The sequence below is a fragment of the Macaca thibetana genome, chromosome 5 (assembly GCF_024542745.1).
Source record: "Macaca thibetana thibetana isolate TM-01 chromosome 5, ASM2454274v1, whole genome shotgun sequence".
NCBI lineage: Eukaryota > Metazoa > Chordata > Mammalia > Primates > Cercopithecidae > Macaca > Macaca thibetana.
The window spans coordinates 12,634,624-12,662,283 of NC_065582.1; the positions used below are offsets into that span (position 1 = coordinate 12,634,624).

Consider the following 27,660-nt stretch of genomic DNA (forward strand, 5'->3'; position numbering starts at 1 on the left):
TATATCTAACTGAAATGTTCAGAGAAAGCAATCTTTTATTTGTGATGAAACTGACTGAAATTCATTTATATAACATGCTTAAATATACTGCTTTGAAAATGTTTGCTGGGATGAACTCAAACATGCTGAGGGCAATTTTTGAAGGTTTCTTCAGTAGCCATTTGTAAAAGAAGAGCAGCTGTAGGCATTGCTAAATACATCGTTATCATTAAGTACTTCACCAGCAACTGTTTTGATGGTACCTTTTTCAGGGTAGGGGGTGGTGGTTGTATTTTAGAGTCATGGGTAATACCAAATCAGAAATAGGAAAGCTGAGAGGCAAAGGACTTCTCTTTTCCACAACCTTTCAGTTCACCAATCTCCTCCAACATTTAACTTCAAGAGAAGCCAGATAATCTGGACAGTTGTAGAGAAGACAACAGATTTCACAATTAAAGCAAGTGGTTCATAAACAATGCTTAAACAAAATTAAACGAGAAAAGATTAAGAATATTAACAAAATTAATGAAATGATGCATTCTTATTAAAAATCGTGTGGACATAAAAACAGTTTTATGTATCATTTTAGAGGTGGCTGTTTTGGATAACGGTTGAACATTTTCTAACCTACTTGTTTCAACCCAGAGAGCTCCAGGGTTCCACATATCCAGGGAGAGGTTTGGATTCTCTATTTTAAGGTTTTTCTGGGGAGAAGGGCCAAGGTAGAAGGCAGGATTACGGTAGAAAGGAGAGGCCCAAATGTCATCTCTCTGCCTTCATTTCTGCCTTCCACTCCATTTCTTTCTTTAAAAATTAAGTAAAAAACATGGCCACAGGCTGGGTGCAGTGGCTCACGCCTGTAATCCCAGCATTTTGGGAGGCTGAGGCAGCAGGATCACCTGAGGTCGAGAGTTCAAGACCAGCCTGGCCAACATGGTGAAACCCTGTCTCTACTAAAAATGCAAAATTAGCCGGGTGTGGTGGCACATGCCTGTAATCCTAGCTACTCAGGAGGCCGAGGCAGGAGAATTGCTTGAACTCGGGAGGCAGAGGTTGCAGTAAGCTGAGATTGCGCCTTTGCACTCCAGCCTGGTGACAGAGCAAGACTCCGTCTCAAAAAAAAAAAAAAAAAAGCCACGTTCAATCTTGGTACTTCTTGGTACTCAGAGTGTGGTCCACTGACCAGAAGCATCAGCATCACCCAGAGTTTGTTAGCTACTACGCCAGATTGCTTGCAGAATCAGAATCAGCATGTTAGCAGGATTCCCAGGTGATTCGTATGCACATTAAGTTACGAAGCACTGAAGTAATATAACCAAAATACTGATGCCACCTGTAATCAGGCTGGCTCTAAATATTCACAGCTAATCTTAATTTTATGATAGAAAGCATTAGCCAGGATAATTAAATGTTCTGATTAACTGAGGACATCTTAGTTCCTCTCTTTGTTTTAATCATTTAAAAACTTTCTAAAATGTAGCAGATTTCTCATTTAAACGTAGCATACAGAATCATTCATTTTAGTGATCATGGCCATCATTTTGAATATTAACGCTGGGTCATAAACGATCTATTAATATAATAGATCGGGGCTGGCAAACCTTTTCAGATAACATATTTTAGGCTTGCTGGTCTTATGGTCTAAGTCTGTCATCACGAAAAGCAGTCACAGAATATATCTAAACAAATGGAAATAAAGCTTTACACAAACAGGTGGTGGGATGGAGTTGGCCCTGCTGGCTATAGTCTGCTCATGTACATGTCATTAGAATCAAGAACAATGCCTGAGGCATAATAGATTCTCAATACTTATTAATAAATAAAACTGAACAGAGACCAGACAAAAACTATCATCAAGAAGGAAGACATTACTAAGCACAGGTCTGTAATTTTAAAGTGAATATTATTTTTTCATGGTCAACTTATCACAGTTTAACTTAGGGGTGTCCAATCTTTTGGCTTCCCTGGGCTACACTGGAAGAAGAAACGTCTTGGGCCACACATAAAATACAGTAACCCTAATGATAGCTGATGAACTTAAAAAAAATATCACACAAAAAACTCATGTTTTAAGAAAGTTTACAAATTTGTGTCGGGCTGCATTCAAAGCCAACCGGCCTACAAGCCTTTGGTTGGACAAGTTTGGTTTAACTCATTTTATAGATAGGGTGATTCATTATAATAAAAATATTGTCTGAATTGTTTGGATTAATCGGTCTCACTGAATGTGGATTTTGTCATACGGGATTATTGCAAGAATTGAAACAAAAGTGAAATGACTCATTCTGGATGGTCCCAGGTGGTTCTGAAATCCTTAGACTGAAAACTCCCAGAAGCAAACCCAGAGACAAGGACACGGTGTCAGTACTTGCACTGTGATTAAGACAAATCTTCAACACCCCTGATGGCAGCAAACGTGAGAAAATATTAATGATTTTGTTATTGTCATTTCACCCTTCTATGTGAGTCTTTGCATCAACTCAGGAAAAATTTCAACCTAAAACACAAGCATTTTTTGAAAATCCATCACTGTGTTTTGCTCTGTGTTTACAATAATTGGATCGACAACTTAAACTGCTTCTAGTAATTATTCTTAACTGTTTAAAAATGGGTTCAGTCATCTAATTTATAACCCAATAACTGGATGGAATACACATCTATCTCAAGACCAATCAGAAAATATGCCTCATCAACGCTGCATGGATCGTGTGGTAATGAGAACTGTAATTAAGAGAACAAAAGTCAAAGTAATTATCATATAATATTAAAGAAAAAATAAACTGGCTATAAATTATGAATGGACCACCTGCTTTAATAGTATTATGTTGTGAGCTTCTGCTAGGCATCTTGTCCACAAGATGAACACTATAGCTGCCAGACAAGGAGAAAAATGAAATAAATGACAGTAATTTGCAATTTATTCCTTGTAAAGTAGCTGGGTGCAGAAGGGCTGCTGGGTGAATTTATTTCATCACTTGACATTTATTCTGCTAGTTGATCTTGATTGATTGTGGAGTCTCAGTCCTGGTGTTCTTATATTCAATACACACACAGGCTGCAGCATTTCTAAGGAATGCGGTGCACTGTGATTGATCATATGATCCTATTACTAATGGCTTATGAAGAAATCATTTAAATTTAAGGTTACATTAATGTTTTTTTAAAACCCTAATTCATTAGTGAAATTGTCTGAGATTTTCTACAAAGCACTAAGGGAATAAAAATATGCCAAGATATTTCATCCAGGTACAACGAATGCCACAATATTTTAAGATGATCACTTCTACTATCCACTTAAGCCACGGAACAGAAAAGACTGTTTGGAAATGCTTTTCTCCTCCAGGACAGCCTCCCAACTCAAACATTCTTAATTAACTCCTTCATGAACTTCCACCACGAGGCATTAATTAGGGTTAAAGTGAACAGGTGGTGAATTTATCCAGTCAGTTAAAAGTTCAGCCCCCATAGCTTAATTCAAATGTGAGCATATGAACAAAAGTTAAGCTCTAAATGATTATGAACAAAACATTAAAAAAGCCAGTCAAGGATAAATCATCAGGATTAACTGATGATGAAATGAGAGTTGGAATAGGAAACTCGGAGTAAATACATCTATTGAGCAAAGACTGTCTCCAAATTTGTTATGAACTAAGCTTAAGGATTCCTACAGGTTGCTCTAGGAGTTTACACCAAATGGACCCTCATCCCACTGCCAAGAGGAGGCATCTATCCATCAGTAAAGGCATAGTTAGTAAGAGGAAAAGCCAGTGAATCTCACAATTCCACCTGAGATTACTCTAGGTCCCAACCAAAGTACACCCCTCCACATCTGCAGGTTTCCAATCCATGAATTCAACCAATCTTGGGTCAAAAATATTTGGAAACAAGAAATAATAAAAATGAAACAATAAAAAATTATACAAAGAAAATACAGTATAACAATTATTTACACAGCCTTTACATTGAATTCAGTATTATAAGAAGTAATGCAGAGATGATTTAAATATATGAAAAGGTGTGCACATGTTATATGCAAGGACTATGTCATTTCATATCAGGGACTTGAGCATCTGCAGATTTTGGTATCCTGGGGGTTCTGGAACAAATTCCCTGAAGATACCGAGGGATGACTGTAACTCTTTCTCTGCCTGTCTCCCACTGGCAAGAAAAGACATACATGGGAGGACGACCCTCTATTTGTGTGTTATAAATTCTCTCCTTAGTCAAAAATGCTGGATGTATGTCAGCTGCTTTCTGAAGGAAGAAAGAAAGCAGCTCAGAAAAGAAAACGGTGGAGAAATGTGTCCTCTGTTGGAGATGTAACATCGGGTTGCCATAGTTAGGAATTCCAGATAAAGGGACTGGGAGGGCCAGATAAAGGGGGAAGGAGGGCCAACAGAAAATTGTTTCAGGAGCTGCCAATAATCATTAAGGAAAAGAGAGGATGACATTATGTATTCAAATTTCTGTATCACAGGCGACAAAAGTGAGGGTGTTCTCCTGGACATGCAGCTGGAAGTCCTATAAAATGTATCTGCTCTGGTAGTATTTATTAGTTACAATTACAACTTTTGAATTTCAGATACAAAGTAGCAAGCAGGCTTTTCAGGACTTTCAGTTAAAATAAAGAGCAACGCCAGGCCTAGTGGCTCATGCCTGTAATCCCAGCACTTTGGGAGGCTGAGGTGGGCAGATCACCTGAGGTCAGGAGTTCGAGACCAGCTGGGCCAACATGGCGAAACCCTGTCTCTACTAAAAATACAAAAAAAAATTGGCCAGGTGTTGTGGCGGTGAGCCGAGATTGTGCCACTGCACTCCAGCTGGGCGACAAGAGCGAAATGCTGTCTCAAAGAAAAAAACAAAAATAAAAATAAACACCATCTCGCATGACTGTTTGAGATCCATCCACGTTCTTTAACAGAAAGGTCACCAGAGGTATCTGAGACCCTTCCTTTTAGAACATAGTATACTAACTAAACTTTTATAAAAATAGTTCCCCTTTTGGAAGACTATCTTTCATTGGAAGGAAATATTAAAAAATGCTAACTGGTTATTGATAAGCAGTATGATTATGGGTGACAAATATTTTTCTTTATACTGTACAATATTTTCCAAATATTCTGTATTGATCATGTGTATGGTTATTATCAGAAAAAAAAAACCCCAACTTTTTATACATGTAGGAAATTATGTTTTTTATAACATTATAATCTAGAGCAGGGAAAAGAGGCAGACTACTATAATAGTCTTTTAGGGTTTGATTCATGTTACCAAAAGTAATTCAACTTCCTTAGCAAGGGACAATTTCTGTCCTCTTAAAACTTAATGCAACCGGCCGGGCGTGGTGGCTCATGTCTGTAATCCCAGCACCTTGAGAGGCCGAGGTGGGTGGATAACTTGAGATCAGGGGATTGAGACCAGTCTGGCCAACATGGTAAAACCCCATCTCTACTGAAAATACAAAAATTAGTCAGGTGTGATGGCAGGCATCTGTAATCTCAGCTACTTGGGAGGCTGAGGCAGGAGAATCGCTTGAATGCTGGAGGCGGAGGTTGCAGTGAGCTGGGATCACACCAATGCACTGTAGCCTAGGAGACAGAGATACCTCGTCTTTTTAAAAAAAAAAAAAAAAAAGCAATTATCTTAAAGACCAAGGTTAAAAGCATCATACCTGCTAGAATATCCAGGGTTGCAGCTTTTAAGATCTGGTGATGAGCAGTGGGCTGTTTTTAGTTTTTTATGTGCTGGACTGAATAATTTAGATTCTGAACTGATTGTAGGTGCTATGTTTACTTTGCTGGAGAGTTGAGTTATATTGTTTGTTCTCTTCTTGGAGGGGTGCTGTGTATCCTTCAAACAGACATTAGTAGGAGGAGAGTTTTGAAACTCCTTATCTAGTGTCTGGTTTTGCTTTTTTTTTATTTCCAGAGTACTGGATTTATTGCTAAAATCAGTCAAGACAAGAGTTGTAGTTCCAAATGCGGTTTTTCTGTTGATCTTGACTTCTGTATGAGGTTTTCCAAAAGTATTACACGGGTACTTCATTAAGTGGCTAAAGACAGTAGAATTTTCTTCATTCTTGAGCACTGAATCTGGAAGGAGAGATAAGTAATTCTGCAATAGTCCTATAAATATAACATACTGATTATGTGAAACATCTTTTTATTTGATTAAAACATTTACTTCACTTTATTACAGTGAACTAATATATAGAACTAATAACACCAAGTTAGCTCAGACAAGTCAGAATTAATCATCTTCTGGCTAGGAAATGAAATATTATGTAAAATGCAAAATTTTGACTTATAGAAACCCTGACATGGGTTTAACACAGATTTATATTTGCTTTTTATTATGTTTAAGCATTTAAAGGTGATTCAGCTATCAGTTTTGCTAATATTAGGCAAAATATTAACAAGTGGTAATTAAGAGATGATATCCTATGAAGCATTAGGTCAGCAGTTAAAGACCTGTTTCTAGACTACCAGGAATGACAAGGAAAGATAAGACAAAGTGAAAGGCTTATTTAAAACAAGTAAAGATGAATTACAAAAACTTAGTATCTATTTTTTTTTTTTTTAACGGAGTCTTGCTCTGTCGCCCAGGCTGGAGTGCAGCGGCATGATCTCGGCTCACTGCAAGCTCCACTTCCCGGGTTCCCGCCATTCTCCTGCCTCAGCCTCCCAAGTAGCTGGGACTAAAAGTGCCCGCCACCACACGCAGCTAATATTTTGTATTTTTAGTACAGACAGATTTCACGTGGTAGCCAGAATGGTCTCGATCTCCTGACCTTGTGATCCGCCGCACTGGGCCAGACTAAACATCTATTAAATACAACGTTTCAACAGAGTATCCTAGGATTTTGGAACATGTACTATAATACATTCTATATTTTCATTAAGATGTCTTTCTGACTCAGAAACATTAACAAGAAAACAGTTAATGAGACATATAAATGCATTTCAGAACGTTGAAATCAATGTGGCAACCTAAGATTGTGTTTTTCCGTGGGCTCTGTCTCTGTTGAAGGATACTGAAGAAGGAGAGGTAGAAATAGGAGATGCAGCACAGCAAAGCTACACAAGGGGTGATGTCTGCCTTTCCGGCCCAGGGAACAAACCACAATATGACAGTTGACACAATGCGGGGGTGCATAACTCAGGAATGAACTTTCTCATCTCTAATTGAAGAAAGAAATAACACTTTGAGAACACAATAGAAGCCGCAGCAATGAGATGGCTCTTAATCACAGGTTTCCTCTGAGGTTTTACATGCTCTAAACGCATGAAATCGTGAGCTATAAAGAGTTATTTTGAAAGATTTCAATGAAATCAGTACAATTGTCTGGGTAAAGATTTTAATAACAAGGGTAGAGGGGATACAGAAGATAAAAAATTCAGCGTTTTTCTATTCCACCTGCAAAGATATTCTTACAGAAACCCTCCCTTTCAATTTATGAAACACTTGCACTGAATAACAAACTCGAAAGTTGCTGAAATCTGCATAAAACAAAGCTTTATTGAATAATTCATTAGAAACAGTAGAGAACAGATGTGATCATCTCCGTTTTTTTGAGATACAAAGGCACATACTGTTATAGCACAAACATGCTTTCCCTCTCTGTTAAAAAAAATTACTCAACAGAATATTAGCATGGTTTACATGTAAAAACTGGCAATTCCTTTAAACTTTTGAGAAAGAAATTTTATTTACTTATGGAATATCAAGATGGAGCAAGATATATTCTTGACTTTGTATAATTAACCCTCTTAGAAATGTAACAAACTCAAAATCAAAATTGAGTCTTACCAATAGGCCTTGAGGTCAAGCAAGCATCACATGCCTTAGAAGAGGGCTTATTGATTAAAGTACACACCACACAGGTCCACTGCTCTTCAGACTTCTGAGCCACAGAGTCCATAACATGATCCACCCTGCTAGATGTCCAACTGATTATAGTATTTCTAGTCGGTAGCCTGCTATAGAAATAATTTTTTTAAATTAATCACTAATGTTGTTATTGCCTTGTTCTTGTCTGGGTATTTAAGAAATGATTACAGAACCATTAATACCCCAATGCTATCTCTTTATTATTGCTTAGAAGTTAGAACTGTATCTTAGAGTCTTTTTTTTTTTTTTTTTGTAGAGATGGGGTCTTGGTCTGTCATCCAGGCTGCAGTACAGTGGCACCATTACAGTTCACTGCAGCCTTGAACTCCTGGACTCAAACAATCCTTGTACCTGAATCTCCTGAGTAGCTAGGACTACAGGTGCACATTAGCATGCCTGGCTAATTTTTAAATTTTTAGTAGAGATGGAATGCTATGTTGCCTAGGCTGGTCTCGAACTCCTGTCCTCAAATAATCTTCCTGCCTCAGCCTTCCAAAGTGCTGGGATTAAGGCGTGAGCCACTGCACCTGTCCAGGGTAAAATGTTTTCACCTGGACCCCGCTAATTGTTGTTAAAGTGAGAAACATCAAATAAAAGTTATTTAGAGTCAAATAATTGAGTAGTTTTTTTTTTAACCAACTAAAAATATTTGATATCACATTAGGAAGTATTTCTCAAATAATATTTTAAGTAATTGGTACTTTTTCCCAAACAAAATGAAAATACCTTTATTCAATTAAATTATGGGAAAACACACCTATGCACAAATTAGAGGATTGAAAGATGTGAAAGTTTTATATTTACTTCATGTGCACAGAAAACTCAGGAAACTCTAGAATTTCTCTACAACATCTGCTGAGCACTATGTAAATTCATTAATTCATAATGATGAAAAAACATATTTCTTTGTGTTATTTCCCTTCATGTAAAACTGTGTCATGGTGGATAGCCAATTATTAGATTAGCAAGCAAACAATAAAACCCTGATTTTTGGCCACAAACATAAATCATGATTCTCCATCTGAAGTCCTTCATTGAACATGTATTTTTACACAAAATGCCTTTATATGGCTGTGACATAGTCCTACTCTCTAATGCACAGCTAGCTATAGGTCTGGATATAGAGCATGTCACATGGTTAAGCAACCATGGCAGTATCACGGATTCCCTTCACCATCCCAAACATTAATACCGAAAAAAGCTCTTCCAGGTAAAGGCTGTGTATCTTACATTTCAGAACATGAGTTCTTTGCCTTTCAAAGGTAACCTTGTCTCCTGTGACATTTTGTTCCTTACATATAATTACCCTAGTTTTAAAATTCAGGTGTGTCTGGTAAAATAATAAATAGAATAAGAAAATCTGAAAGTAAGATACATCTCATTAGGATTCTTTAATCTTTACTTACCTTGACTTTTAATGCCACTCAGTATTTATTATCCCTATGGAACATCAGATCTTCTACAGAATTTGTTTACTTGACCTAATCTCTGTCCTCTACTAACTTACTTTGAAAGGCAGCGTGATGCATTTATCTATAATTAAACACAATTTAAATGACTTTTACATTTTCCATGGGCTCCAACTTTTCCCTATTTTCATCTTCTTCTGTCATATAAGTTTCCCTGATCATAAGGAGAATTTTATTGTTACATATGGAGGCTTTGGAAACATTCTTTCCTTTTCTTACTGCTCCATTTCTTAATCACTCATAATAAATTCTTCCCAATCTCCACTTGAATGTGTAAGAAGAATCTCAAACTTAATGTGTTGTAGTAGGATGAATAATGGCCTCCCAAAGACATAGGGCACAATTCCAGGAATCTATAAATGTTACTTTATAAAGAAGGAGGGTTTTGCAGATGTAATTAAGGATCTTGACATAGAGAGGTTATTTTGGATTAGCTGGTGGCCCCTTAACCCAATCACAAGTGTCCTTATAAGAGAGAGGCAGGGGGAGACTTGATACACACTGAAGAGAAGGCAAGGAGACCACAGAGGCAGAGGTTGCAGTGAGGAGACCACAGAGGCAGAGGTTGCAGTGATGTAGCCACATGTGAAAGAATGCCGGCAGCACCGGAAGCGAGAAGAGGAAAGGAATATGATTCCCCCCAGTGCCTCTAAAGCGAGCACAGTCCTACCCACACCTTAATTTTGGTCCAGTGAAACTGATGTTGAGCTTTTGGCATCCAACGTTTGAGTGAATGCATTTCTGTTGCTTTAAGCTACCAAGGTCATAATTTATGATGGCAGCCAGCGGAAACGAATACACATAAAATTCATGACCCACCAATCTGCAATTCTACTATTCCATTTCGCGTCAGGAAATGGCATCAGCATCACTCAGTTCATCGGGCCCAGACCTAGAAGTCATCCTTAACACTTACTTTCCTCACACCCACTTCCAGTCCATCAGCAAATCCTGTGGAATCTGCTGCAGATGCAAATTTACATGAAGCAAAAGTTTAATTTTCCTTGGCTTGATGTGTCCTTTGCGGACTGGGGTGGGCAGCATGGAGAATGGGAGCCATAACTCAACCACACGCTGGGGTCTCAGAGGATTGCAGGCAGCAGTAGTCCTGGTGCCTGGATGCTGCCAGCGTCACCTCACACCTGCTCAGTGCCCAGGGACAATATTGCCCTGGTGACCTCAAGGAGCAGGTGGACTCTGCCTTGAAGCCTGAGGAGAACGACCTGAACAAGAGATATGGCATCGTTCTGTGCCCACAGGCCACCGTAATCCAGATTGCCAGGCCACTCTACCCCTAATACTCAGAAACAACCTGGCGGGTGGGGGGGGGACCTGAGGCACCTGAGGAAGATCAAAGGGCTGGGGTTCTCCAAGTCAAGTCCTCAGGCCAGCAGTATGGGCATCATGTGGGAATGTGTTAGACATGCAGATTCTCAGGCCCCTCCCAGGTCCCACTGAATCCCCAGCTCTGGGGGTGGGGCCCGGCAATCCGTGTTTTCACAAGCCCTTCAGAAAATGCTGGCACACCCTAAAGTTTGAAAGGCACTGCTCTCAGGGTTTCCTTACAGAGAAGAAGAACTGCTTAAAGAAAAGATAGAGGAAGCTGGAGATGTGTCACTATCAACAGCCAATTGTGAAGCTAAAAGTTTTCTCATCTAGTCATAATAAAAGATGTAATGATATTGTTGGTGGTCATATGAAAAGGCAATCAAGGAGTTTGCAGCCAAAAACATGAAGGAACACAATTACACAGCTGTGTCAGGCAGTGAACTAATAATATCTCATTTTTCTGATGTTTGTGGTGTTTAAAAAATATAATTTGTTGTGATTTCTTATTCTAAATATTCACATTAGGACCTAACGTTGTAGTCATAATTTTTTATTGTTTTTCATAAATAAGGCCCCTTAAATTATACAAGTTTCTGGCCTTAACCATACCTCAACTTCCAAAGTTATCCTAAATTCAACCTTTTTATCCCACCACCTCCTCTCTCTTCCCTGTCACCAGCATTTACCACCTGCACTACTGTTGAGTCCTCAATGCTGCCGCTTCACTCTGCTTCCACGACAGTCACTAATCCATACAGCAGCCCAAATCATCCTCGGAAAACTCAAGTCAGTTCATGCTGCCCTCCTGCTCAAAATCTCCCAGTGGCTTCCCAGCTCAAAGTACTGGCAAGAGTTGCCAGAGTGATTAATCTTTTCAAACGTAAGTCAGTTATTTCACGCCCTTTCAAAACCCTCCAAAGGTTCCCCATTCTACTCAGAATCTTTCCTTGGCCAAGCTGACTGCATGCTCCTTGGTCCTTCCCAAGCAGAGAGGCTCCCTCTGTCTCTCATTCCCTCTGCTTGGTTCAGTCATACACGTCCTCTTTCTCTTCCTTGAACAACTCAGAGGCTTCATGCTTTTCTGGGTTACCGTCTTTGAATTTTCTCTCCCACCCTCAGATTGCTACAGGTCATCAGATCTTTTCAATAATGTCCTCCCCAGGGACTTATCTGCCACCCTATCAAAAAGGAGCCCTCTCCTGTCACTATCTGCTACTGTGGCTGATGCTCTTGAGAACACTAATCACCACTTATCATTGCCTCGTGGCTTATACATGTATGTAGAGACAGTTTTTTTTCTTTTCTTTTTTTTTTGAGATGGAGTCTCGCTGTGTCACCAGGCTGGAGTACAATGGCGCGATCTCGGCTCACTGCGACCTCCCCCTCCCAAGTTCAAGCGATTCTCCTGCCTCAGTCTCCCAAGTAGCTGGGACTAGAGGTGCCCGTCACCATGCCCAGCTAATTTTTGTATTTTTAGTAGAGATGGGGTTTTCCATGTTGGCCAGGATGGTCTCCATCTCTTGACCTTGTGATCTGCCCGCCTCGGCCTCCTAAAGTGCTGGGATTACAGGCATGAGCCACTGTGCCCGGCTTTCTTTTTTTTTTTTTTTTTTTTTTTTTTTTTTTTGGAGAGTCTCAATCTGTTGCCCAGGCTGGAGTGCAGTGGCGTGATCTCGGCTCACTACAACCTCCACTTCCTATATTCAAATGATTCTACTGCCTCAGCCTCCCAAGTAGCTGGAATCACTGGCACATGCTACCACGCCTGGCTAATTTTTTGTATTTTTAGTAGAGACGGCATTTTGCTATGTTGGCCAGGCTGGTCTGGAACTCCTTACCTCAGGTGATCCGCCCACCTTGACCTCCCAAAGTGTTGGGATTACAGGCGTGAGCCACCACACCCGGCCAAGTTTTTCTTAAAAAGATCTCCTCCCACTGGAATATAGTACTCTATAAATATTCAATAAATATAGGCTTAATGAACAAATTTTGCCCCTACATATTGATTACAACTGCTTTCTTGAAAATCACCTATTTCCTAGAGGTCCAATAAAATAGCCTTCTTCAAACTTCACCCTCTCTAACTCAGCTGAATTATTTTTAAATTTTTAAAATTTTAATCTTTTTAAAGACAGGAGTGCAGTGGAGTGATTATAACTCACTGTGATCTTGAACTCCTGGGCAGGTGATCCTCCTGCCTCAGCCTCCCAAGTAGGTGGGACAACAGGCATGCACCATCATGCTTGGCTAATTTTATTTTTATTTTTAGAGATGGAGTCTTGCTATGTTGCCCAGGCTGGTTTTGAACTCCTGGCCTCAAGCGATCCTCCTGCCTCAGCTGTCCAAAGTGTTGGAATTGCAGGCATGAGTCACCGTACCAGCTGACTCAGTTGAATTTAATTCTCTCCATCACTTCCCATCTTTGATCCTATAGCTCTGTTTCTTCTACCTCTCTTTAATGGGATCCTTTTCTTTTGATCATCAAAGTTAAGGCAACAGCAAGGCTCTCCATTGGACCTTTCTGCCTCCCTCCATGCATTCCCAGTGATCGCGAATACTATCAGATTTAGCTATCGTCTCAGACTACCCTAGGGTGGGAAATGGGGAGGGGCATAAAACACAAGTGGGGAACGGCAGTGCCTCTAAGGCAGCGGTCCCCACCTCTTTTGGCACAAGGGACTGGTTTTGTGGAAGACAATCTTTCCATCGGCGTGGTGGGCTTGGGTGGGGTGTGGGGGAGATCAGCAGGCTTAGGAGCTTGGCACCTAGATCCCTCGCATGCACAGTTCACAATAGGTTTCACGCTGCTATGAGAATCCAAGGCCCCCACTGATCTGGCACAAGGCGGAGCTCATGCGCTAATGTACTGATACCAGTACCGTTCTGTGACCTGGGGGTTGGAGACCCCTGCTCTAAGGTATCTCTGCATTTCTCAGTGGAAACAAGTCCTTGGCATGGGAAGCAATTGATTTTTCTTTGTCTAAACAAAGTAGATTTAAAAAAAAAAAAACCAATATAAATGTTAATAAAACTAAAAAGGAAGTTATGCAAAATAAAGTGGCATTTAAAGGCTTGAATAAAAAGCTGCTGTCCAGCTTCTATTTTAATCAATATATGATTGCTATTTCATTCAGTCTACTTTGAATCCTTCTTGGAGCACCAAAACTTCCCAGAAGCCCTCAAGAATATAGTTCTTTTGCTGAAACCAGAAATAATTTATTATCATGAAGCTTGCGGTAAGGGGCTTAAACAGGAAGCAGCTTAGACCCACCTTTTCTCTACTTGTTCTGTCTGTGGAGAGCCAAGGTCACCTTCATGGGTTCCAGCCTCCAAGGCTCTGGTCCCTACGGCTTTTCTATTAATTCTGTGAATTACTCCAATATTCATTTTGGCTACATGACCCATAAATTGCCATTTTTGTTTATGAGACGTTGAGGTGGGTTTCACTGTAGTCAAGACCTTCAAATTACGTTTTAAACATGACAACTACACAATCAGATTTCCCCCTGAACAAGTTTATCCTACCAAGACTAACCCATCACAGGTTTTCTTATGTCTCTCAAGTGCCCTCTAACTGCTCCATGCCCTCAAAAATTTCTGCCAGGTTACACGTGCTTAAAGAGTGGTTTGCAGACAGCACTAAATTCTCATTGACTGGCAACCAACTATTGCCACATTTCCAAACTAGATGGTTTCTAGAGACCTGAATATGTGTTCCTGAAGGAACAAAATATCCTCCCTGTGGGCGGCTTTCCAAATGTTTTCCCTGTGTACTTTCCCATGTGCTGTTTCGTCTTTCAGAAAATCCTTTTCCTACCTCTTGTCTTTGATGAATTACTATTTCTTTCTATACTAAACTCAAAGACCGCCTCTTTCAGAAAGACTTCCTTGTCCTTCCTAGGTAGACTTAAGTGTTTCTTCCTCCATACTTCCATTCCCCTTAGGATAAACAAGTCCCTTTACAGCAAGTCCATCACGGTGCTTTATCTATTTACCATTTACTTCTCACATTAGCCCTTGAGCACTTTGAGAGGCAGTGTTCTATTCTGTCTGTGTATTTCCAGTACCTGGCATACAGTAGGCCCTAATAAATAAAGTAAATAACAAAAAAAATGTAAAGTCCCTAATGGAAGGTAAAGACTACCTCCTTCGTTTTCTTTAAAGGAAATAATACTCACATACATAAATTATATTAGCTAGCAAATAATTAAGAACCAACAATAGGCGGGGCATGGTGGCTCACACCTGTAATGCCAGCACTTTGGGAGGCCAAGGCAGCCGGATCACTTGAGCTCAGGATTTGAGACCAACTTGGCCAACATGGCAAAACCCCGTCTCTACTAAAAATACAAAAATTAGCTTGGCATGGTGGTGGGTGCCTGTAATCCCAGCTACTAGGGAGGCTGAAGCAGGAGAATCACTTGAACCAGGGAGGCGGAGGCTGCAGTGAGCCGAGATCGCGCCACTGTACTCCAGCCTGGGTGACAAGAGCGAGACTCTGAGACTCCGACTCAAAACAAACAAACAAACAAACAAACAAAACTCAACAATAAATAGTATCAGTATTTAAAGTGTGATATGATCAGTGGAAACTGGAAAATTGGGGGAGGCCTTCATGAGGAGTTCAGTAAGCTTTCAGCGACGGAAGAAACAGGAGGATTTAAATAATTGGTAGTGGCCTTTTCAGACTTCAACTTAACTTGAAATGACTTTACATTAAAATGAGAAAATTTAGTCAACATAAAAAAGGTTCAAATACTCCTCCAGAAAATAAATGGGATGTACTTATTCACAGAAAAATCTAGGAACAGGGCATATCGTCCGGTTTTCAAGCTTTTTAAAATATGTAAACATTTATTTCGCAGTGTATAGTTGGTTCATCAAACAAAGTTCCAAGCTGAGTGCCAATGTAGAAAACAGAATCAGGTCAGGAGGGAAGAGGGATTACAAGGCCCAGAACATTTTGAGCACAGCCTTCCCTAACTCATAGGTCTCTTTTGGGGAATTGTGGGGTCTTTGAAATCTAGTTTCAAAAGAACCTTTGACATTGACAAGTATTTATATGATAAATAACATAATTATTTGATAACTTTTTTAATCTCAAGAGATATCAATTCATAGAAAACCAATACAGAACATTAATCATTTATTCAGTAGACATATATTGAAGGTCTTCTATCTGCCAGCTATTGTGTTCAATGCAGTATCTAGTTATTTGGTCAAATAAATGTATACCTATATTATAAAAAAAGTTCCTGTTCATAAAAAATTATGAAAGTTCTTGCTCCTAAAAAAATGTATGAATGTTCATAAAAAATTAAAAAACCATAAGTGTGTTTTTTTTTATATATATATATTATTATCTAAATCTATTTCAGATGTCTATAATAGTAACGAGGGGTGAAGCAGATGAGTAGAAGATGTAGAGTGGTTTAGAGAAAAGTATTGGAGAACAAGAAGAGTGATGCAGAAAATGAAACACAAGGACACCAAGAGAAAGCACGCAGCTCTAGACATACTTATGAAGACATAAGCTGGGACTTCCTTTGCACGCCAGCTCCCTCCCCTGTCCCCGAGCTCTACAGACATGATGGCCCCTCCCACCTCCTGGGTTTCCCACAGCCTAGTAGTGCCCTGAGTCTCTTCCTATGTCCAATCCTACGGTTTTGTTTCCTTTGCTTTTTCTTTCCTGCCCACTCTGTAGTTATAGGTATTTGCTGAAGCTCAGACCTTGGCTCATTTCCTTTTCCATTCTTAGTGAACTGAGAAGTTGGAATGCTTCAATCAACAGCACTGTGCCGACAGCCTCTCTCATCCTGGATCGCAGCCCCTAAGACACGTCTTCCTGGATATTCCACGGTTCTTTCCCATATCTAACACGCACTGCATCTGCACTGCTGCAGCCCATTTTCCCAGACCCACAATGTGAATATTTTTATCATTTGGTCCTGAAAACTTTTGCATTTTCCTACCTATCAAATCTGCCACAGTCCTTGTTGACTTTTAAAAAGTTTTACTAGGGTACTATGTCCAGTGACTTGACCCCAGGCTGGTAACCATCGTTTGCCCGTTACTCTGCACCAGCTTCTTTACATGCGTTTTCAGTCTCTTTGTTTTCCATGTTAACTGCTACAATCAGCTAAAAGTCCTTAATGCGCTAATTTAGGAAAGACCGTTAACACCATTCCCCAAACTACTAATGACCACCACCATTTGATCACATCCTCCCTGTAAAACTAGCTTTTACTGTTCCACAACGTGGAGCCTCTGTTGGGGTTGGCCAGTATTCTCATCATCCCTCCACCATGCCATGTTTATTAATGATTCAAGGTTTGTGGCCATGCTCCTTTTTTCCAATTAAATACTGTTTGCTTTATCATTTAATTAAAATTCTATTTTTAAAAGTAAATTTCAAATGATACTTTTTTTAAAAGTACAGTAGGGAGAAGGGGGAAAAGAGTGGAACAAGGAGCTCCATTCAAATGATGCTTTCTTTGAGATCTTCCCAACCTTCCTGCACATGTAAACCTCTAATATCCCTGAACCCGTGCAGCATTTGATGTGCTTCATATCATACTGGTACTACTGGCTTAAAATCACACATACTGCTATGCAGCTGCTTTATACTGTATAATCTTTCTCTTAGATTTCCCCAAAAGGTCCTATGGCCTGTTACCAAGGTAACTGTACATTGGGGAAAAAGGAAACAATCAGACTTTTTTAGGATTATTGGACACTGGCTCTGAACTGGCACTAATTCCAGGAGACAAAAATGTCACTGTGATCCACCACCAGTCAGGTCAGGTGATTGATGGAGTTTTAGCTCAAATACCTCTCACAGTAAGTCCTCAAACCTGTCCTGCGGTTATTTCTCCAGTTCTGGAAGGCATCATTGGAAGAGACATACTCGGCAACTGGCAGAACCACCACACATGAGTGTAGTAAGTGGTCTTATTATTTCACCAAGACATATAATCTGTAAAAATCTCTTGCTCGTGTTTTATAATATTATTTCTAAGTGAAGCAGAGACTTTTGAAGGTAGTTGCATTTTTTTCCAATTATTGACATCTCCAGGTACTCACTTTACAAACTAGGTTAAAGGTAAAGGCTACATATTATTCCCTGAGCCAGAGATTTTCTACCTAAATTCAGAACTGGTCCATAAATCACCTTTGGCTCCTTCAGGTTCTTTGGTGACGTTATTTACTATTTCCTTCCAAGGACTAAAATACTTTTGATTTATGTTCTCTTCTGAATAGCCTGACAGTTATTCAGTTATATTCTCTGATTATTAGCTTTTTAGTTAGATGGTTAGGGCAAATGGTATCCCTTTAAATTCAATATCTTACCGTATGTCAACATGTTGAGGATTTTCTTTTTGACAGCGAGGACAGAAATATGTCATTCTGTTATTGTCCCCAAAGCGGCACACAGTTATTCTGCAGTGGCACTGGCCACAATTAGGACGCTTGTAAACTTTATAGTGTTTAGAGACAGCAAGTCCTGCTTTACGGCACTAAAAAAAAAAAAAAAAAAAAACCAAACTATTCTGTTATCCACAAAACAGTGCTGCCAAGGAGCCAAGGACACAGTCTCGAAGGTCATCTCTGAAAACCATCTGTTACAAATTTACATACGTTTGTACATATGTCAATATAATCTTTTCTTTCATCAGAGAAAAAGGTATTGACAAGATTTGGTAATATTTGTCAAATAAAATTTGCGTGAAATAAGTCATTTTATGACATTAGTATTCAAAATTGCTCTTTGCATAGCTTTATCCTCTTATCTAAATGAGATGTAAAAGTTCTATATTTAAAAATGTCTTTTACACTTTTAAGGCTTTTTAAATTAACCATAAGTATATAGTTAAAGGGAAAAGGCTAGATTAGCTTTAAATCTGGTTATTTTTAGAAGACTGAAACTGCTCACTCAGTTTCAACAACCAAAAAACTTACTTCTAGGGGACAAAATTCAGTAAGAGTATTTTCTTTGTTAACCTGAAAAAGGACATTTTTTTTTTTCTTTTTTAACCTTAGAGATTCAAAAAAAAAAAAAAAAAAAAAAAAAAAGAAGGAAAGAAAATAAACATTCAAATACCATCCTAGCAGAGAATATATTCCATTTTGGTATAAATTCTACTTCAAAAGATATTTTGATATACTTTGTGAGTTTCATTCCACTCACAAATACTTAAGCCCCCTGCAAAGAAAATATCTTGGGTTTCCATCAGCAGTGTGAAAGTTTAAAAGCCCAGAAATACAGCTTACCATATATGAGCTGAAAATTACACAATTTATATTAATTTAAGGAAAGTATTGGAAGACCCAATTTAATCTGGGTGGAAATGGGCAGTTTTCTATGGTCATCTTTTTCTGGAGGAAGAAATAAGCAGATGCAATTTAAAAATAGCCATAGTTACTCAAGACAGATCTGCAGAGCAAGAGGTTCATTCACATTTTAGGCCAATTAATAAAGAATGCTACAATACCTGCCTTTCTGAACATAGTAAAAATGAAAATTTTGGATACAGAAAATGGACTGTGAAGAAAAGACGTATTTGTGATACTTTGCTTAAAAGATAAAATGTGTTTATTGAATTCTATATATGCATATAGTATATAACTTTCCACATTTATAAGTCAGCAAGTACTTCCTTTTCAAAACTGTGGTAGACAGAGAAACATTATTATCCCATTTTACAGATGAAGAAACTAAACTTAGATAAAGTTATCCAAATAATCTAAACCACACAGATAGTTAAGTGGCAAACTTGACTGAACCAAGGTCTACAGTCAGTGGCAAAGCCTGATGGAACTAAGGTTATCTGAAAGTGTTACTGTAGGTCGGCTTTTCTAGATTTTCTATATTTTATGTATCCAAAAATAGAAAAGGGTCTGTAAAATGCTAAAATGGCTGCTCCCAACTGGTATAAAGATAATTGAATATGATTATAGTTAGTCGAGTTTGAACTGACCTATGACCTAGAATTTCAAGATGTTAATTATACCCACATAATATCACTCTCCCTTAATGCACCTCCATGCTCTTTCCACTAGATGGCTATATACAGCTTTCACATTTTTTGGTGCAATCCAAAAGGAAACCACTGACATTTGACATTTTACATAGTTGAAAAATTTTGCTCTTACCCTGTAAAAGAGAATGCTGAAATCACGTATCATTTTCACAAGGTGATGGGTCTGTTCATCCGTTAATTGACAAACCTTAAAGTGGAAAAAACAGTGGAGCCCAGTTTCATGACTTGCTCATTACTGTAAGAAATAATATGCCTTGCCAATTCTGTGAAAGAGAACTGTAAATAGATTTTGAATACAGTTGACCTTTGAACAACATGGGTTTGAATTGCGAGGGTCCACTTATACGCAGATTTTTTTTTCCGCCTCTGCCATCCCTGAGACAGCAAGACCGACCCCTCCTCTTCCTCCTCAATCTATTCAATGTAATGATGATGAGGAGGAGGATCTTATGATGATCGACTTCCACTTAATGAATAGTAAATATAATCCTTACGATATTCTTTTGTTTTTTTTAGAGACATGGTCTCACTCTATTGCCCAGGCTGGAGTGCAGTGGCGCCATCATAGCTCACTGCAGCTTCAAACCCCTGGATTCAGCCATTCTTCCGCCTCAGCCTCCCAAGAAGCTGCGACTGCAGGTGCAGACCACCACACCTGGCTCTTACAATATTCTTAATAACAATTTTTCTCAAGCTTACTTTATTGTAAGAATACATATGTAACAATAAAACATACAGAATATGTGTGAACTGTGTTATCAGTAAGGCTTCTGATCAACAGTAGACTATTAGTAGTTACGTTTTTGAATAGTCAAAAATTGTATATAGATTTTCAATGGGGGGTGGTTAGCACTCCAGTTCCTGTGTTGTTCAAGAGTCAATCGTATATGCATATCTTCTAGAGCTCTATTTCTCATGGATCTATTTAGTATCATTAACAGTAATTTTATTTTGAACTGATAATATTACTGACAAAAACACGATTCCTATTTATAAATTTTAATTATAAATTCAAGCATTTATTGAATATTTATTCTGTATGAGACGCCTTCAAAGTCTCAGCATTGTGTATCAGACACCTTGAAAGATCTTGCTGGACTCGAAAAAAAAAAATTACCAAGAACAATATAAAACAGAAAGAAGGGAAAGGAAAATAGGCACAAGAATAGATGACCACCAAGGTCACGATTGAGCTTTAAAAAAGATATGCATTTATATACATGCATTAATATCAAAGTACTTATTAACACATGGAAGAGCTCAGACACAGACTTTACTGAAGAACTTTTTTCTGACACAGCCTAGCATAAATCTCAGTGTTACCCTTGTAGAATTATTATTTGGCACATGTGCTATCAATGGTAATCCCAAAAGAAACCGTCTGATGCCTCGTGCTTGTTCTCTGTGTGTGAATATGACCCTTCAACGACACAGGTTTGAACTGAGCAGGTCCACTTAGATGTAGATTTTGTCCAGTCAAACATGGATGAAAAATATAATATTTGTGAGATGTGCAGCCTGCATGAGCGTAGGGCTGACTTTTTGTATAGCAGTCTCCCTAGGGCCAACCACAGGACTTGAGTATGCGTGGATTTGGTAAAGGCAGTACTGGAACTGATCCCCTGTGTATACCGAGGGAAGGCTGCATATAAACAGACACATACATGTACAAAGAAAATCATTTATCAGTGACTATAAAAGTGAAAATCTAATCAACATAGTCATCCTGAAAGTATTATAAATATTCCTCAGTTGTTCACATAAACTTTAAAACTCGCATGCATCCAAAGCATTTATTACTTTCCATATCTTACATACTGTATTAAGTCACACCTTGAAAGGTTAAACTGCACTTTTTCAGTAATTTTTGTACACGTGCTTTTAAGAAGCCAATAGCTAAACTTCAGAATTTTTTTTTTTTTGAGACAGAGTCTCACTCTGTTGCCAGGCTGGAGTGCAGTGGTGTGATCTCTGCTCACTGCAACATCTGCCTCCCGGGCAGTGATTGTCCTGCCTCAGCCTCCCAAGTAGCTGGGACTACAGGCGTGTGCCACCATGCCCAGCTCATTTTTGTATTTTTAGGAGAGACGGGGTTTCGCCATGTTGGCCAGGATGGTCTTGAAGACCTCTTGACATTGTAATCCACCCATCCTGGCCTCCCAAAGTGCTGGGATTACAGGCATCAACCACCGTGCCTGGTCAATGTCATTACTTTTTAAACCCCCAGGCATTATGGGTAAATTATCTTCTCCTAGATGGATGGCTGGCTGGATGCAGAGATAAAAAGTAAATTATCCGTGCATCACAGATAACAACAATACCCTGGGTTCTTTTTTTCAAAAACATCTTTCATCGAGGTCTAAGTGATTTTTAAAAAGCTCACTCTTGTTAAAGTTCTGTTTCATTACTTCCATACTGAACTCACTTGTTCCAAGTATCAAAAAGCAGAATCTAATCTAGACCTATCATTACCTGGCTTCTTTTAAAGCTTAATTCCTACTAATTTTGGTATGACTAAAACTATCTAGTAAGTATCTGCGCAAAGTAAACAAATAACCTGGGTTTATGTAAATATTTATTTACTTAATAAAGTGTTTATGTAAATATTTATTTAGTTAATAATTTAGTTAATAGAGTGAATTATGTACAAAATAATTCAGCTAAAAGAGCTAAAAAATTAATTTAGTTAGTAACAACAGGTCTTGATAAAAGCCCTAATGTAGAGGTCTTTCCTAGAAAAAAATGTATGTATTCTACCTGGGTTTGGGTTCCCACCTCTCTTACCCTCTTAGAACATTGCCGTATTCGTCGCCATTCCCTTTTCTACAGGTGGAACCTCTGCCCTTCAACCACTTTTTTTTTTTTTTTTTTTTTTTTTTTTTTTTTACAACATATAAATAAGTTCAAGTCTCTCTAGTTGTAGAACAAGAAAAAAACAAAGTAACAAACTCATGTCTTGTCCTGGTATCCTCTCTAGCAGGTCAATATTTTCCCTTCACTCTGGCCTATGTGAAGAAGGGCTCTGCATTTTGTTTCCATTTCCTCACTGATCACTTATTCCTTGGACCCTGCTGCCTGCCTTCCACTGCTATCCTTACACTACAACAGCAGCTTCTAATGTCACCAACAGCTGTAATCAGGAATACACGAATGTGTGCAGAACATGTACGTAATATGCCAGAGAGAAAATAAGTTGTGAGTTAGCTCATTCACATCTTCCACAAATATTAATATGTAATGCCTACCATACACCACAGGCCACGTTCTAGATGTTGGGATACTTCAGTGAACAAAGCCTTGTTTTCTTTTGAGACTGTGTTCTAGGAGAAGGAGACAGCTTTTAAACCATCAGGATAATAAGTAAATAGGTTATGTTTGAAAGGGATACCTGGTATGGAGAGAACAAAAAGCAGGGCAAGTTAAGGAAGACTGAGAGAGTGAAATGTGGAGAGGGAGGGTGTGCACAAGGCTACTGTACGTGCGGTGGTCAGAGCCGGCTGCACCGAGAAATTGACCTGGGTAGACGTGGGAAGCGGGACACCTGAAGTTTGTGGAGACTGTGTTACTGCAATGCAGAGTTAAGGCTTCCACATTGGCTCCTTCACAGTGCTGAAAACTCAAGAGATAATTTAAAAAATACTTAAAACCTACTTTAACAGCTGGGTGGAGACCACTGTCAAAGAGAGCTTCATTTTTGATGATGTTCCCTACTCCAGGCAATACGTTCTGATCCATTAGCACATCACCTAGCATCCGGCCTTTCTGTTTCTTAACTTCATTTTCCGCTCTCAAGAAACTAAATTCAGGTGAACATACATCTAATTCTTTCATCATTCCTACTCTCCGTTGGCTTTCCATTGAGTTTCTATAGAAAGGAATACAAAACACATTAATCATAAGTCTGGTTATAATTTCACAAAGTGTCATTTAAAACGAGCTTTGCTATAAGCACTTTATGTTAATCAGGGTATAAGAGTTAGATATGCAAACAACAAAGATCTTACAAATTATATTATCTGAAGGCTTCTTTAAAATGAGGTTTCATCAATTACAAACTATTTATTTATTTGTTTCTTTAGTCACACATGTGACATCCCAAACCATGCTCTGCAGTACTGCAGCTTAAGTACTTTTATTTATTTCTTTTTTTACCTGAGTTCAACTGATGAGTCAAAGAAACAAATCAAATCTTTGGTGAGCTGCACTTCCAAAACAGGAGAAGCTCCATTTTTATATTTACACTCAAGTGGATTAATCATGATGGAGCCTTTCATTCCGAAATGAATCCTGAAACAAAATCAAACCCATTTTTGAGTGGCAGAAAGTATATCATTTATCAAGCTTTTTCCCTGTACTATCATTTTTTTGGATTATAAGCAAACAAATGTTAGTCAGGATAGGCACTTTTAAAGGGCAGAAACCAGTAGTAAGATTATTATCTATTTTTCTCTCATGACTTTGTATCCTTATAAAGATAGAAGACATGACAATCAGTTTTTCAAGTCAAAAGTAAAATAACTTCTCAGAGAAATAATAAGGTACCAACACTAAGCCCAAGAAAATACACCCCTGCTCCTCTTTTCTTGTCAGACGAAGTATCTTTTATTCACGGAACAGTCTAGCATCTCTTGGCATTTTCTCAGATTCAAAGGCTTGGGATGAGATAAGGCTAAGTTTAAGTTGCCTATAGTTTGTGTTTTCATAAATTCTACAAAGCCACTAATATTCAAATTCCTTATTTCTAACCACAGTGGACTGGAAATATTTACCTATTGCAAAATAATATCTATGGTTTAAGACACTCTCTCCCCCCTTGTTTTGCACTAAGAAATGAAACAATTTTTTTATTTTTGCAAAATCTTATGTATCAAAAAAAGAGAGAGAACAAGTCAAAATACTATTGTCTTCAATTCTTTTCATTTTCTTTTACCTTTATATGTATTGGGAAGAGGAGATTTATAAATATTGACGGTTAAGTTGAAAGCCACAATGCAGTGATGAAAAATTCATAACCATTCAGATTTTATAGGATTGATTAGCATGTCCAGTTTTTTTTTTAAAGTAGTTCTGTAAGATCTCTGATGATGAAGATCAGAAATGATTCTCAAGATGAAATACTGTGTTCCACCTTTCAAATCCTGCTCCTTATAGCTTTGTTGAGTTAATAAATATGGCTCTTTTGGCAGCAAATGTTACTGCTCTGTGCTTCTAATTGCGAAGCACCATGTTATAGTATTGTACAAGGTTAACCAGCCTAACTTTAAAAATGTGGGTTTTAAACTCTGTGTGCCCTGCTATCAATCATAAATGCATTTTGCATGCCCCATAGTTCTTGACAGGAAAAATGTGTGCCTGTAAGTACTCCATAATTTAGCTTACGGAGGTGCAACCCCAGTGAAAGGTGTACAACTGTCATGCCCAGAAGCCATCATATCTAAAATCTTTTCAGCTGCATGGCTCATAAAGTGGATTCTAAATCACTTTCTATAATGAAACCACATCCACATAAAAAATCTCAAAGGTTAAGACCCAATTCAAATGCAGGAGTAGCCCCAGCAAGAACCTTAGATCAAATAAGTATGGCTCTGTCTTATAAATCTATTCATTTTTAGGAAAAAAGTGCATAAAATGTTTACTTTATTTTTATTTATTTTGTTTTATTCAATAGTTAGATATTATAATTGAGCACCAATAAACCAACACATCTCATGGGTTTATTACTAAGTACCTTTGATCTTAAACTACAAAAAATATATCAGTATTATGAAAATATTTGAGGCAGAGTAAACATCTATACTGCAACAACAATTGATACTGATTTTTGTTTTAAAACCAGTACATAGGCCCATACTACATAAAGAAAAGACATTTTTAGGATTTCATTTGCTTTTCAAGATTCCTTATAATTAATTAGTTCAGGAAAATGTTATCAGGTCCTTATTTCTATTTCAAGCTCCTTCTACCAACGTAAAAGGTTACCTGAGACAATTCATTCTGCGTAATAGAAGTCTACCTGCCAACCACAGTTGCCTGGTCCAAGGGTGGGCATTAGGCTTATCCTGAACAGGTCTCTGCCGTTTTCTCAGATCCTGTGCCTTTGATACAGTTGATTCAGAAATGGACACCTGTCCCAAGCGAGATCCATCAGTATCCAAGCTGGATTCATCAGTTTTTCTGATACATTTAAAGATGCAGGACCCAGGGAGATCCTGTTAGCATTAAGAGATCTAATATGAAAGCTGTCTCTGGGAATGATTCCCAACGTGAGCCCCAGCAAAGCAAAGGAAGGTCTCTCTGCAGAGAGGAAGACTACAGAAGATTTCGGTGAGGAACAGAGTGAAGAAATGAAGAGAATCCTAATGGCTTTTAGTCTTTGCTTGCTCTAGTTCTCCTTGAAACCTGTCTGTATTCTCTTCAGGTTTTGTAAGATACTCCATATGATTTTTTAAATTTTAAAAAAGTTTTTGGTACCAAAGTCAACAAAAGATAATAAATAATTATTGAATTTGCTAGAGTTGGGCTTCTGTCACTTGCAACCAAGTTCTAATATGAAAATTGTGCCCAAACTAAAAATTCAATTAATAGTAAGAAAATTCCTCTCATTAGAAACAGCTTCCTAAATAAACTAGTAAATAAGCCCTGATCCTATTTTAAGAATCAGCTGTATTCTCCCAGCTATCACTGTCAGAATAATCTGAACATCCTTAAGCAAGCACAAACAGCATAAACAAAGCAGTACTGTCACAGTTTCACATTAATGACAACTACATTTTGCAAATAAGGCAATTGCCTATAAAAATTTTCAAGTGAGGCCGGGCGCGGTGGCTCAAGCCTGTAATCCCAGCACTTTGGGAGGCCGAGACGGGTGGATCACGAGGTCAGGAGATCGAGACCATCCTGGCTAACACAGTGAAACCCCGTCTCTACTAAAAATACAAAAACTTAGCCGGGCGAGGTGGCAGGCGCCTGTAGTCCCAGCTACTCGGGAGGCTGAGGCAGGAGAATGGCGTAAACCCGGGAGGCGGAGCTTGCAGTGAGCTGAGATCTGGCCACTGCACTCCAGCCTGGGTGACAGAGCGAGACTCCGTCTCAAAAAAAAAAAAAAAAATTTTCAAGTGATCAGAAGTGTCCTAAGGGTAATAAAGAGTGTAAAATGTAGAATATAATAGTGTAAAACCTATGCTGGGAATTTGAAAAAAGAGAATGTAAAAAGATACAGTTTTAACAAAGCTAAAAAAAAATAAAAAAGGAGTTCTGCTTCTACTTAGAATACAGAAGGCTGAAAGTGAACATAGCTACCACTCCAACAAGGATAAAAAAAAAATCACATTATCTACAAAATCATACATTTTTTTAAGCCCATCAGAGACATGGGATTGCAATGCAACCAGGTAAGCTGCATTCCAAAATGTGACAAGCCCCTCCATGGAAAGGAAAGTCAGAATACACAAATTGCTTCACCTATGGCAGAGCACAAGAGGAAGAGAAGGCTACCATACAAATGGGAAAGCAGAAAACTGCACAATTTTCAACAAACTTTTAGATACCGAATGTGGGCTGGTGTGACAGTTTAGAATCCCTGGAACTCCAGACACAAGGAGAGTACACACTCGTGGGCCCATGTGAAAGATATGAGTGACAGCAAGAAACCTGAAAGAGCTGCTCATGCTGGCATGACCTCTGTCTTCATGAAACTCTGTCTGCTTCTTGGACACTTTTTTCAGACGAAGCCAAAGTCTTTTTAAAAAGTCTTTAAGCTTCTAGGGCCAAGGGAGAGGTAGAAACAAAGATCGTATCTGTCCTTGAGGGAGGAACAGGAAACTTCCTCTGCCCAGACAATATGTCTCATACTGAATAACAACCATAAGCAGTCTGCTACAGGAGAGCAGCAGGAAACCCTTCGGCCACCCAGCCCAGGCAAAGGTACCCTGGCCTGTTGAGGGTGAGGTAGA

At 38.7% G+C, this 27,660-nt stretch overlaps 1 protein-coding gene across 1 annotated transcript in view; it reads right to left on the reverse strand.

The window, feature by feature from the left end:
- Nucleotides 1-27,660, reverse strand: part of NEIL3 (nei like DNA glycosylase 3) — a 53,575-nt gene that overhangs the window by 3,555 nt on the left and 22,360 nt on the right. The window contains exons 3-8 of the mRNA XM_050790004.1: nucleotides 23,861-23,995; nucleotides 23,360-23,573; nucleotides 19,821-19,895; nucleotides 18,018-18,184; nucleotides 7,789-7,958; nucleotides 5,651-6,071 (exon numbers count right to left, since the gene is read on the reverse strand). Coding sequence (XP_050645961.1) covers nucleotides 5,651-6,071; nucleotides 7,789-7,958; nucleotides 18,018-18,184; nucleotides 19,821-19,895; nucleotides 23,360-23,573; nucleotides 23,861-23,995 — 1,182 coding nt within the window. The remainder of the gene's footprint in view (nucleotides 1-5,650; nucleotides 6,072-7,788; nucleotides 7,959-18,017; nucleotides 18,185-19,820; nucleotides 19,896-23,359; nucleotides 23,574-23,860; nucleotides 23,996-27,660) is intronic.